General features: G+C 45.1%; 1 protein-coding gene across 2 annotated transcripts in view; it reads left to right on the top strand.

The window, feature by feature from the left end:
- Positions 1–4,448: 4,448 nt before the first annotated feature.
- ELMOD2 (ELMO domain containing 2) overlaps positions 4,449–13,968 on the top strand; it is a 36,701-nt gene continuing 27,181 nt past the window's right edge. Inside the window, exons 1-3 of one of the 2 annotated variants that reach the window (XM_068279584.1) lie at positions 4,449–4,522; positions 8,733–8,878; positions 13,444–13,472. In XM_068279584.1, the coding sequence (XP_068135685.1) occupies positions 4,449–4,522; positions 8,733–8,878; positions 13,444–13,472 (249 nt within the window). The other variant, XM_068279590.1, reaches the window with a different exon arrangement.

The following is a 13,968-nucleotide window of genomic DNA, read 5'->3' as shown; positions in this document are numbered from 1 at the left end:
ATCTCGACGGGATCGCGGGGCTGGATTGTCACAGTGTTAAATAAAGTCGGAGTGATCTTTTTACCCTACAACGGTGTAGCGGGACATCCCTTTCTTTTGTTACTGCTGGCTGATGCTCCGGGTCCCAGGCTCCCGTTGGCCGCACTGGTGGTTGCAGCAATCCACACCTCTTTTCTCACTCTCTCCCTCGTGTCTCTGCAACCCCCCCCCAAAGCGGAGTAAATTATACTGAGGACACCTATACTTGGCTACCTATACTGGGGGCACTCATACTCACAATCAGTGTGCTGATCGATCATGGTGTATCAAAAATTGTGACTCGATTCATAATTTCAATTTTGGACAGAAATCGAGCAAACCAATCTTTTCCTAAAATCGATCAGGCCTACTATCCACTGCACTTTTTGTCATACCCCTCGTCCATTATTAGACCTCGTCTCTTTAAAGGACTTACGAGGCAAAAAACAAAAAAATTTAAATGCCTATTGTGTTTCATCATCCCTGGGGGGGGGATGATGAAACACAATAGGCATTTAAGATGGCTGCCAGGTCCTAGGCTCCAGGGCGGGACCTGATCCCTCGGGTCGTCTTCAGTTTCCCCAATTAAGATGGCCGCCAGGTCACATAGCCACAAATGCGGCGCACAGATCTGAGTCCTCCTCCAGTCCTGTCCTCATTCCCAGCAGTCTCGTGTACGTAAAGCACGCAAGACAGCTGAAACTGAGGACAGGACTGGAGGAGGACACAGAGCTGTGCAGCGGCACTTGCAGCTATGAGAACTGCGCAGCCGCGGCAGAACCTGGTGGCCATCATGATTGGGGCAGCTGAAGACGACCCCAGGGATTGGGTCGGGACTCTGCCAGGAGCCTGGGAGTTACAAAAAGACATGGCGGAATGAAATGGGGGGCGCAGATGGCGTCCCCTAAGAATGATAAAACGCAATAGGTATTTAACTTTTTTTACGTTTTTCGCCTCGTAAGTCCTTTAACCCCCCCCCCCCATGTCTGAGACACTGCTGCGTATGTTTGTCTCTGTAAGTGTTGGGATGTTCCCTCCAGCACACCCAATACAAGTGCTTCGTCCCCTCAGCCTTCCCTTATTATGCCAGCACCTTCTCCATAATGTTCGGCCTCTTCATCTTCAGCATCGTCTTCCTGCACACGAAGGAGAAATCTGAGAGGCTGCTGGTTCCACGCAGCATCGAGAGCAAGGCCTGTCCACAGGTGCCAGCGGGCAGCAGCAGGGCCACCATGTAGAAATTCCCCTTTCCACTTAAGTTTAGTGAATTTTAAGTTATCATTCTGTCATTACCATATTGTCTGTCGTATGACACACTTTTTCTCCCTAAAAAATATGGCGAGAAATTCACTGCATCTTATAATCCAAAGGCAGGGAATCCCCGACTTACAAACACCCGCCGTAATGATCCGCAGGCATGTCGGGGATTCCCTACCTGTGTATTTGCTTCCCTGCATGCCTCCTCTCCCTCCCCCTTCTATCTCCTGGCCCCTGCTATTTAGCGGCAGCTTGCCTCATCTATGTGCCTGTGGCGATTGCACACCTCCAGGCTCCCCATGCCTGCCTCCGCTCCCCTCCTCTCCCATTCCCCCTTTTTTCTCCTGTGTGTTGCTCTGTGTAGCGGCAGCTTACCTAGCCCCCGTGAGTATTGCAGACCTTTGTCTCGGTACTGCATCTTCCTTTAGTGAATGACTTGTAACCATCGCGTCATCAGTACAAGCTGCTCACTAGAGGGAGAAGTGCGGAGTAGACGGAGGTCTGCAATCCTCGCGGGCGCATGGGTTAGGTAAGCTGCTGCTACACACTGCAACACAAGGGGGCTCAGGAGGTATGCGGGGGGGAAAAGGGTAACGGACAGAAGGGGATACATGGGGCACACAGGAGACATGGGATCTTACTGCGCGAAGCGCCGCTGTCAATCATGGCCACGTGGTCCACGGCGAACTGCGCAGGCGTGGTGTGCAGTAGTTCTGCGCCTGCGCAGTTCGCCACGGACCACATGGTCATGATTGACAGCGGCACTTCGCGCAGGCGCAGTAAGGTCGACCCAGCGGTCGGCCTCTGCACCGTGCGGCAAGAGCAGGACAGCGTGGGACAGTCGGCTGTAAGGGGCTGGAGAAAGTCCAAGGTGAGTAAAGCTTTTGTTTTTTGCCTGACAACTCCTTTAGAGGACAGGTGAGAGGAGAAAAAGAAAATTAAGATCTACTTACCTGGGACTTTCCTCTAGCTCTGGCAGCCTATCTGTCCCTCGCCGCTGCTTCGGTGTCCCGTGATCCCCTCCTTTGCTCTAGACCATGTGAGTGCGATGGTGATACCTGGTGAGGTCGGCATCTGTCTAAAGGACACCAGAGCCAAAAAAAAAATGATGAGAAACAAAGGGAGCTGTCATGTACGATTAACTGTCCAGATGCCCACCACTCCCCCGTTCTCCTTTGCCTGATAAATTCCCCCGGCAACTTTACTGGGTCGCCGGAGTCGGGCAGCACCATGCCTGCGCTGGCCCGGCTGCGTACGCCCCACAGCACTCAAACCCAACTGGGAACGCTTTGTGCATGACGTCAAGACTACATCATGTGCAGAGCACTCCTGGCCACAATTGCATGCTGTAGGATGTGTGCAGGCGGACCAGGGCAGGCACGGTGCTGCCCATCTTCAGCAAGCCGTGGGGAACTTAGCAGGCATCATCTTTTTGGCTCTGGTGTCCTTTAGGGAACAGAGGAGAATGGGGGCTGCCCTGGCCATCAGGACAGCTCATTGTAAATGCCTGAAATCATAAGCGAGTCGGCTCTGGTATCCTTTACGGTAATTTGCTATTGGAATTCACCCTGACTGCACGGAAAATAATAATTTACTATATCTGTAAATGGACACATACTTTCACTCTATGGTAACAGGTCATCAGGACAGTTATTGACAAGACAATACGTACAGTTCTATATAAATACTAAATAGTAATAATAATAAAACCCAACTAAAACCTATCTTTGATCTTGGTAGTTGTGTCAAATAAAATAGATCTGTCCTGTTAAAAGAAAGTGAAGAGCAGGTAGAAGGCTGATTGGATTACTCTCTCAATACTCTAATCAAGCACTTCTGACTGCTGTCTGCCCTGCAAATTAGCTTAACGTCCTGTCCTCCTGTCAGTACACTTCTACAATCAGCCACATTCAGCGCATTACAAATGAACTCCATTCACAGCATGGAAGTGCTGCAAATTTATTACCATTGGACGGCAGCTCTGCAGTGCTGCAGAAGCACAGTCTGAGCTGTGCTATGTCTGATCGTGCTAGTGATGGGTCGTTCGCGAACGAGCCGGCTCTAAGAGCCGGCTCTTTGCTGCGAACGAGAGGAGCCGATGCTCAATTGAAAAAGAGCCGATGCCTGTGTGAGTCACTCACTCACCAGTGTGCTGAGCGGCACGCTATCCCTCCCGAGTCCCGTCCCTTCCAACACACACACAGTCAGGCAGCGAATGAGGAGCGAAAGGGAGCGGTGACAAGGGCTACGTCACCCCCCCTAGTCTGTGCCTGCTAACAACGCCCACCGAGCATCATAGCAACCCTCTACCCTGCTATAATCCAATTGCTGTGTGTTTTGTTTTCGTGCAGCCAGCCAGCGCTGCCGCTGACAGCCTGACACACAGTATATTACTATATTGTATGTTATAGGGGTGAGGGAGGCAATGGCATTGCTTATACAAGAAGTTTATATACAAAGTACATACATAAATAAAAACAGTGACACAAAATGATTTGTTAAAGTGGCAGTGGCACCACAGAAGTGAGTCTCTTCTGCCAAGCAGACAGGGACTGATATCCAGGAAGATCCAAACAAAACAGACAAGCCCAGAACATTGCAAGGAACACTGAGTAAATTGCAAATAGAATAAAGTTGAACATATAGCCTGGGTAAGACGTGGCCCTGCACTGTTGGAGGTGGAGGGATGAGGGGGGTTGTAAAGGTTATTTTCCTGTACTATCTGTTATGTTATCTTATTATACTATGCCCCTGTTTTGGGTAACGATTAATCAAGGTGGTGAAAATAAATAAAATAAAATAAAAGTTACAAAATAGTAACTGTGTATTTTTTGTAATGAACAAATGCTTAAAAATGCTTAATGTATGAATAAGAAATAGCTTATACACAAACAAACCATTCATAATTGCTTAATTAGGCTCAAATATAAGCATACAAGTGATATTAAATGAAGAGCCGATTCGGAGCCGTAAGAGCCGGCTCTTTAATGGGAGCCGATTCAAAAGAGCCGATTCTCTTAAAAGAGCCGGAATTCCCATCACTAGATCGTGCTGCCCTTCTCTCTGTGGAATGAGGAAGTGATCTCTGCAGAATGAGGAAGTCATGTCTGCGCATGTCTGTCATAGAGAGCAGCTTTGAGGCAGCGTAATCAGACATTACACCGGAGATTGGAATGAAAGAGGGCGGAAGTGATGTCATGAAGCTGCATCACATGCCCACAACAAGGTTGGACGTGGCAATAGGAAGGTAACGATAACAACTGTTGTACTGTAGCTGGGAGATAAGGAAAGGATTTAATTGAGTTCCCCACTCTTTAGACTGTACGATACCTTGTTATGTAAAATGGTAGTTTAATTCTGATTGATACTATCAAGAGTGTACTGTGCAACAAGGTGAGCGATCTCGGTGTAATAGTACTATGTGTCTTCATGTCATTACAGACATGAGAGTGGGTAGTGTAACTATCGTTTACATTGATTTACAGTCTTGTAGTTTTCCTTCTCTTTCGAGTTTATATTTAGCAGCAGTAGTATAACTTTTTCCCATTGCCTGGCAATAATAATACTGCTTTATTATTGTCAGCAGTGCTAGTCCTCATCATCAAGTCTGTCTGAAAATATGGAGGGGGTGCTTTGACCCAGTACAGATGAATCAAGGAACAAATGCACAACAGCAAAACTTTGCCCTGCAAAGTCTAGCTGCACTCTCATTCTGCAAGTGAATTGTTCCGAGGGAGCCAGGGCTGTGGAGTCAGAGTCGAGGAATCAGAGCAATTTTGGGTACCTGGAGTCGGAGGTTTCATAAACTGAGGAGTTGGAGTCGGATGATTTTTGTACCACAGCCACCACCCATTCTAAGGTACAAGTGGTGTCAGCAGTAGGCCTGGTGAGTTTGTGGAAAAGGAGTCCTGTAGAAGTGTGACTTGTGAAGGGTGAGGTAGTTGAATTGGTAGCACCTACCTGTAAAGGTGCGTACACACATGCGACTATAGTCGTTTGTAACGATCGTTCCCCGATCTTTACCAACGACGATCGTTACAAAAAACGAACCACCGACTATTAAGGCAAACGACGAACGAGCCAAATCGCTACAAAAGAAAGTTCTGTCTCGGCGGATTTTAACCAACGACGATCGTTTGCAAAAGTAGTACATCGTTGGAAACGATCGTTCGTACTAGGCTTGACATGCGCATTTCACTATTTCTCCATGGAACTTCTCATTTTTATGCGCAGGCGCAATAGTTGCTTTCTGTGATGTAACGTTCGTTCTAACGATCAGATCGTTACACACATTTTAAAACTACCTTTACTTAGGTCGTTCTTTCATCAATTAAAAGTTCGTTCGTCGTTCTTAACGAACGATCGTTGTCGCATGTGTGTACGTAGCATTAGTCTGAGTAAATGAGCAAGTGCAAGCATAGTCTGATGGGGGAGGGGGACCAGAAAGCGTCTTTCTGAGCAAGGGATCCAGCCTTAATCTAATCATAAGGCCCGTATCATTTGAGAGGAAACTTGGATGAGGCAGCTGATAACAACCGCCTCCTCCGAAAATCTAGTGTATGTACGGCAGCCCCCGATGCCTCTAACTACTTTGCCAGCAATCCATTCTGGTGGATTACTATGGCCAAACAACGTCAACCCTGCGCCACTCTGCACTTCTACATAGGACAGAACAAGGCACTTGCTTGCAATTTCTGGAAAGGCCAAAAAGGCCTGACCCTGCTTGACTGCTGGCCCTGAAAGAGGGGTTGCTGCAAATAGAAGCGAAAACTGCAAATAGGAATAAACACATGGAAGAGGCAAGCTGCTGCCTAAAGCGACTGCATATGATATAATTGTACAATTCTGACCTTGGAAAAGTGATAACGTACCACTTATTTGTTTAATACCTATGTAGCACTGACCTCTTTCACAGCAATTTACACAGTATATAGTCTTATCACTTGGACCTGTAGGCGTGCTGCACTGATCCATCAAGGATTATTGATTTGTGGTACATGATATGAGCACATTTAAAGTCTAATGCTGGGAATACACGGGTCGATCCGGCGGCCGATTAGCCACCAGATCGACCCCAGCAGCGTCCCCGCTCGTCCGCGTGTGCATAATGCTGGGAATACACGGTACGTTTCTGTACCGTGTATCGACCAGCTGATAATATTCATCTGGCCCGATCAAGCCGCTCGACCCCTGCCCGCTCGATCCCCGCTGGCAGACAATGGCAGGGAATTGAGCGCTGATAAATTTTTACGCATTGAACCAGTAATGCGTAAAAATGTATGTGTTAATGTTCCTGTACTAGCGGGAATGCGTAAAAATGTACACAATGCGTCCCGCCGACCTCCGAGGTCGGCAAGCTGCCAGCGGGAGACTGGAGCAGCAGTGAGTGACTACGAGGGCACATGATGGCTGCGTCGGGCTGGTAGAAGCCCCAGGTAAGTGAAACTCATATTTTTATTTTGCTTGGACATTCCCTTTAAGGCTAAATTCTTACTATGTGCATTGCATGATGCCTGCACTACAACACGAGCATATGTAGAGAGAGTGTAGCTAGTGTTACAACATCATACCTCAAAACTTTTTGAGATTAGAAAGGCAGACAATTAAGCCACACCCCTAGTCACGCCCCCAGCACACCCCTAGTCACGCATACCATAAAGAGTTTGTGAGAAAAACATGTTTTATAATTCAAATCACTGGTCCTTTATATCCTTCATATTATCATTTGAAAATAAGACATATTTCAATTTAAAGGCTGAGCCTAAAGATTGGAGTGAATTACACACATTTTTTCAGGAGAAAAATACATTTATTTACCCAGATTTGTACATCAGTCCTGGAAAAAAGACAAATGAAGAAATAGGGACAGAGGGATTGGGTTCACAAAGAGGGACCATCTGTCCAAAACGGGGACAGTTGGGAGCTATGCAACATAGGAATGTGAACATGCCCATATAAATACATGGGTAGTACACATGCAGCAACACATGCAGCAACACAACGTGCATAGTGTGAACGCACCTTAACCTCCTTGGCGGTTCAATTTTTCCGCCAAGGAGGCTGCATTGCACTTTTTTTGAAAACATTTTTTTGTTTCATGGAGCTACCTGAGTGGTAGCTACATAAAACGCCACTAGAGGGCGCATGTGTCCTTCTAGTCCGATCGCCGCCGGCAACAAAAGTAAACAGGAGATTGCGTATAGAACGCGATCTCCTGTTTGGCTTCTCCTGTCGCCATGGCTACGATCGGAATGACGTCAGGCGACGTCCTGACGTCAGACCCATCCGATCCAGCCCTTTGCGCTGCCCGGGACTGATTGGTCCGGGCTGTGCAGGGCTCTGGCAGGGGGGGGAAGCCCTCTTCCACCGCTGCGTGCGGACGATCGCCGCAGAGCGGCGGCGATCGAGCTGGACGCGCAGCTAGCAAAGTGCTAGCTGCGCGTACAGCACTTTACAGAACAGAAATCACCCCACCAGGGGCTGAGATATCCTCCGCGGCGGCTTACCCCGAGCTCAGCTCGGGGTTACCGCTAAGGAGGTTAAAGATTCTGAAGTTTGCAGTTGACTCAAAAATAGTTTGCTTTGTACACAGCTGTGATAAACCTGCTCACAGGGACTCCATGAAGCAGCTCTGTGCTTGGTGCAGAAACCACTATTTCATGCTTAAAGGAAACCAGAGACAAACTATATTAATAGTTTTATAGATACCTGGCCTTCCTCCAGCCCCATGCGCATGGATCACTCCCACGCCACCATCTTCAGTCTTCTGTACCGCCGGTACCGGGTCCCGTAACTTTAGCCAGTTGCGGCCAGTCTGCTCAAGAGAAGTGTGCCCTCTACGTATCTCTCTGGCAGTCGCCTGCTAATCAGCTCTTATGAGACACCATTACTCCACCCATGATTGTGTGGTTTCCTGCTAAGCATATGCGCTGTTAGTGAGCCTTGAGTACAGGGTTGGGGAATTCTGTTTCACCGTTCACCGTTTCAGTGCTGGGTCCCTCTAAATATATTTGACAGGGCCATCATGGAAAACAAATCTTTTGGCCTCATCCAAGAGTCTGAATATATCTTAGTTTGAAATGGAAACTAGCCTTTTTCCCAGGAGGCATGGGTAATATTTGGCATAGCTTGGTTTTTATTGCTGTTACTATTGGAGAGATTTCCTATCATGCCATCCCAAATAGAAAAGAGGAGCTGTCCCTCAACAATAATAACACATTCATGAGTACGGGTTAAGGGTGGAACCCCTGTTGAGTTTTTATTACTGTTCCAATCTTGGTTTGGGCGGTTGTTTCTGCCCCCGTCAGTCTGTAGCAAGTGTGCAGCATCTTCCTAGTGAAGACACAGGATTTATGATTACAAACCCATCCCAGGCTTTGTTTCTGTGCAAAGCTACTTTTTGGTTGGTTGCATGTTATGTATAAACACACAATCATTTTTTTCTTCTCTCGCTGCAGGATGCTTACTTACTTCTGGCGGTATCTCTATATCAACTACTTTAGGTTTTGGTTGAAATGGTTTCTGAGACACATTCATGGCAAATGTGAGTTGCAACGTATTTGTGATGGATCCAAGGATGGAGCTCATCGGACTCATAGAATAGGTAAAGGCTGTTATAGCTTCTTTACAAAAAGAATATATGTTCTGGGTGAACTCAATGGACATATGTCTTTTTCAACCCAAATAACTATGTAATAAGGTTTGCTGAGAGTTTTGTTTAAACTTTATTTTGAATGAGACAGGTGATGACAATAGGCAAAAAAGTAGTGCTACAAAAATGCAACTGAACACCTTTGTACATTTGTTTGCTGGAATAAAGGAAATTCAGATCAAAAGAATTCATACAATTGTTTATGCCTAGGTTTCTTTAAATTTCATTTTTCTTTACTTTAATGGGGTATGTTTCCTAAAATATAATGTGTGCAGCGGTATGTTTGCAAAATGCATTACACAGAACTGCCGATAGTGTGATTGCTAGAATGATTTCCTAAGGCCCCGTTTGCACAAGGATATTACATTTTGCATGCGTTTTCCGTATGCAAATTTTCACGTTATTGAAAGCGATTGTGAACTGCGTATGTGGAAGTTTCCTGTCGCTCATGCACAGTGAAAGAAAGCGCTTATGCATGAGCATTTCCTTTTGCTGTGCACAAGTGATTCAGAAAGTACACATGCGCAATTCTGAATTACTTGCTGCTGCTTGGGAAAGCTTCTGTGAGGCTGTTTGACAAAGGGAGCCAGTCGAATATGAGGAAGACCGGGAACTGTAGGGACCTTGAAGACGACAGCAGTATGAGAAGTCTCTGGATTGGTTAATCTAGGCCACCATGGGCTTTCTTAAAATTTTTTCTTCAGACGTACTTTAAGTTTACTGGCATTTATGCAATGTATTTAGTGAGTTGCATAAATTGCATAACTGGCTATATACATGCATCCCTTACGCTGCCTTCAAGCAATGTACGTGTATATAGCGAGTATGCAATTCATATAATTTGATACATTGTGTAAATTCTAGTAAACTTAACATGCGCTGTGTGTATCTGTAAATTTTACCAAGCTTTTCTAAATTTACCCCTTAGTCTTTCCAGGTTAATCCTCCTGCACTGAAACAGCACAAACATTTGTTTGTTTTCAATGTACAGGTCCTTCTAAAAAAATTAGCATATTGTGATAAAGTTCATTATTTTCTGTAATGTACTGATAAACATTAGACTTTCATATATTTTAGATTCATTACACACAACTGAAGTAGTTCAAGCCTTTTATTGTTTTAATATTGATGATTTGGGCATACAGTTCATGAAAACCCCAAATTCCTATCTCAAAAAATTAGCATATCATGAAAAGGTTCTCTAAACAAGCTATTAACCTAATCATCTGAATCAACTAATTAACTCTAAACACCTGCAAAAGATTCCTGAGGCTTTTAAAAACTCCCAGCCTGGTTAATTACTCAAAACCACAATCATGGGTAAGACTGCCGACCTGACTGCTGTCCATAAGGCCATCATTGACACCTCAGGCAAGAGGGTAAAGGCCCATACACATGTCGGATTTCCGTGAACGACGGGTCGTTCGCCCGGCGGATCGCTCAAACTCACTCTTATCAAGCGAACGACAGTCTGTACACACGCCCGATTTAGCGGGCGAACGACTGAATGACGGGACGTTCAAACGACCCGTCGTTCACGGAAATCCGACGTGTGTATGGGCCTTAAGACACAGAAAGACATTTCTGAACGAATAGGCTGTTCCCAGAGTGCTGTATCAAGGCACCTCAGTGGGAAGTCTGTGGGAAGGAAAAAGTGTGGCAGAAAACGCTGCACAACGAGAAGAGGTGACCGGACCCTGAGGAAGATTGTGGAAAAGGACCGATTCCAGACCTTGGGGGACCTGTGGCAGCAGAGGACTGAGTCTGGAGTAGAAACATCCAGAGCCACCGTGTACAGGCGTGTGCAGAAAATGGGCTACAGGTGCCGCATTCCCCAGGTCAAGCCACTTTTGAACCAGAAACAGCGGCAGAAGTGCCTGACCTGGGCTACAGAGAAGCAGCACTAGACTGTTGCTCAGTGGTTCAAAGTACTTTTTTCGGATGGAAGCAACTTTTGCATGTCATTCGGAAATCAAGGTGCCAGTGTCTGGAGGAAGACTGGGGAGAGTGAAATGCCAAAATGCCTGAAGTCCAGTGTCAAGTGCCCACAGTCAGTGATGGTCTGGGGTGCCATGTCAGCTGCTGGTGTTGGTCCACTGTGTTTTATCAAGGGCAGGGTCAATGCAGCTAGCTATCAGGAGATTTTGGAGCAGTTCATGCTTCCATCTGCTGAAAAGCTTTATGTAGATGAAGATTTAATTTTTCAGCACGACCTGGCACCTGCTCACCGTGCCAAAACCACTGGTAAATGGTTTACTGACCATGGTATTACTGTGCTCAATTGGCCTGCCAACTCTCCTGACCTGAACCTCATAGAGAATCTGTGGGATATTGTGAAGAGAAAATTGAGAGACGCACGACCCAACACTCTGGATGAGCTTAAGGCCGCTATCGAAGCATCCTGGGCCTCCATAACACCTGAGCAGTGCAACAGGCTGATTGCCTCCATGCCACGCTGCATTGAAGCAGTCATTTCTGCAAAAGGATTCCCGACCAAGTATTGAGTGCATAACTGAACATAATTATTTGAAGATTGACTTTTTTTTGTTTTAAAAACACTTTTCTTTTATTGGTCGGATGAAATATGCTAATTTTTTGAGATAGGAATTTTGGGTTTTCATGAGCTGTATGCCAAAATCATCATCATTATTAAAACAATAAAAGGCTTGAACTACTTCAGTTGTGTGTAATGAATCTAAAATATATGAAAGTCTAATGTTTATTAGTACATTACAGAAAATAATGAACTTTATCACAATATGCTAATTTTTTGAGAAGGACCTGTAGGACAGCCAAAAAGATCTACAATAAGTGCTCATTAACGCTGTGACCTTTCCCAAGCGTCCTGCTGTTTAACAACATAGCCTGTGATGGCTGATTCACACTGGGGCAATTAGCTGCTAATCGCCAGCGATTGCTAGCACTTTTAAAAGCACTAGTGTAACGTGAAGTATATGGCAGTGATCTCACAGCCGCAATCGCCAGCATCGTGAAAATGTACAGGCAAAAATATGCGTTTACTGTGAAAAATCACAGCCGCTAATCACTAGCATTTTGCGATCCCCAGTGTGAATGGGTCCTTACAGAGACACACAAATTGCTGCCCCTCAGACTGCTACTTAGTTACAACCCTGATTCTATACAGGACTGGACTGTTCTCAGCCATCCAGATGTGGTAGGAGTATCGGTCTTAGCATGAACTGAGCGCCGGGATCATCCTTTGTGCCGTTTTTTTCCTTTTAAACCCTGGGACTGGTTCTGTATCCCTGAAATCGTGAATCAAAATTGCAATTTCTGACAGAAAAATCACAATTCAATCTTTTCCTAAAATCGTTCAGCCCTACTAACTATGAGTGGCTTATTTTCAGCTAGCTAATATTGTTTTCCAAGATATAAAGCTATTGCCAGTGGAGAAAATACAACATTGGCACTTTTAATTTGAGGAATCTCATATTTATATGAGAGGTACAGACTAACCAGCAAGCTCATGGTGACCCAGAACTCATTGGAGTGTGTAAGGGACTACAATGGTCCTAAAAGCCCCCTTACTAAGATGTTAAGAAAAACAAAAATTTGCTTTCCTAAAACAGAAAGAATTTGCGATAATTCAGGTTGGAGTGAGCTCGAGATGTCTCCCAGGCACCACTGCTGAATATATGCAAATTAACCATTGTACCCTTAGAAGCTAAACACACCTCCAGAACCGCTGGAATGAGTTCTGGGTCACCATGAGCTTGCTGGTTAGTCTGTACCTCTCGGTTTACAAGCCCTACTCCATAGAGCCAAATTAATCCATGCCATGCACTGATGAGGATCAAACAATCCGAAACAGTCTGTATGCATGTTGGATTATTATGGCTCTGTACAATTTAACAAGCTGACACATCATTGCATTCCAGCGGTTCTGGAGGTGTGTTTAGCTTCTAAGGGTACAATGGTTAATTTGCATATATTCAGCAGTGGTGCCTGGGAGACATCTCGAGCTCACTCCAACCTGAATTATCGCAAATTCTTTCTGTTTTAGGAAAGCATATTTTTGTTTTTCTTAACATCTTAGTAAGGGGGCTTTTAGGACCATTGTAGTCCCTTACACACTCCAATGAGTTCTGGGTCACCATGAGCTTGCTGGTTAGTCTGTACCTCTCGGTTTACAAGCCCTACTCCATAGAGCCAAATTAATCCATGCCATGCACTGATGAGGATCAAACAATCCGAAACAGTCTGTATGCATGTTGGATTATTATGGCTCTGTACAATTTAACAAGCTGACACATCATTGCATTCCAGCGGTTCTGGAGGTGTGTTTAGCTTCTAAGGGTACAATGGTTAATTTGCATATATTCAGCAGTGGTGCCTGGGAGACATCTCGAGCTCACTCCAACCTGAATTATCGCAAATTCTTTCTGTTTTAGGAAAGCAAATTTTTGTTTTTCTTAACATATTTATATGACTGTCCTTATTATACTGAGCTGTATTAGTGGCATACACATGCATTTGACTTTATTTTTCTATTTTAGAATATTCTTTGGAACACTCGAAAAGTAAGGTAAGATCTGTAGCACATATGTTTCATGTGATAAACCCTGGTTTGTGTGCTAGATAAATTTACTAAAACAAATAAAATTGACTTAGATCTTGATAAATGCTGCTTAGAAATCGAGTTGGAACAGCCATGGCCACGGTTATAGATCAGTCCTGACGCTGGTCAGTAACAGTGAAGTTGAAGCTTTATTTTTTTTTTGTGGCCACACGAAAGGATTTGTATCCTAGCCAAAGTACTTGTAGGGACATTGTGGTACCAGTGCCTTATCTGTGGTGTCAGTTAACATATCTAGCAAAACCAGACAGATTTGCTTTTTATGTTGGTGGACTCGTATTGAGGGCTGGTTTTCTGTTGTCACTGAATGAAGGATTGTACATGGCCTTCCTGCCAATTGCCTTTGCTCCCATCTCAGGTTTCCTATTGCCTGATCTTTATAGAGAGAAGCTATCATCGAGGCCCTTGCAAACAGCACTTGCAGTTTTCTAATGGGAGAAATTAT

Source organism: Hyperolius riggenbachi, chromosome 1, assembly GCF_040937935.1.
Source record: "Hyperolius riggenbachi isolate aHypRig1 chromosome 1, aHypRig1.pri, whole genome shotgun sequence".
Classification (NCBI taxonomy): Eukaryota; Metazoa; Chordata; class Amphibia; order Anura; family Hyperoliidae; genus Hyperolius; species Hyperolius riggenbachi.
Note: the sequence above shows the minus strand (reverse complement) of the source record. Positions and strands in the feature narration are given on the sequence as shown.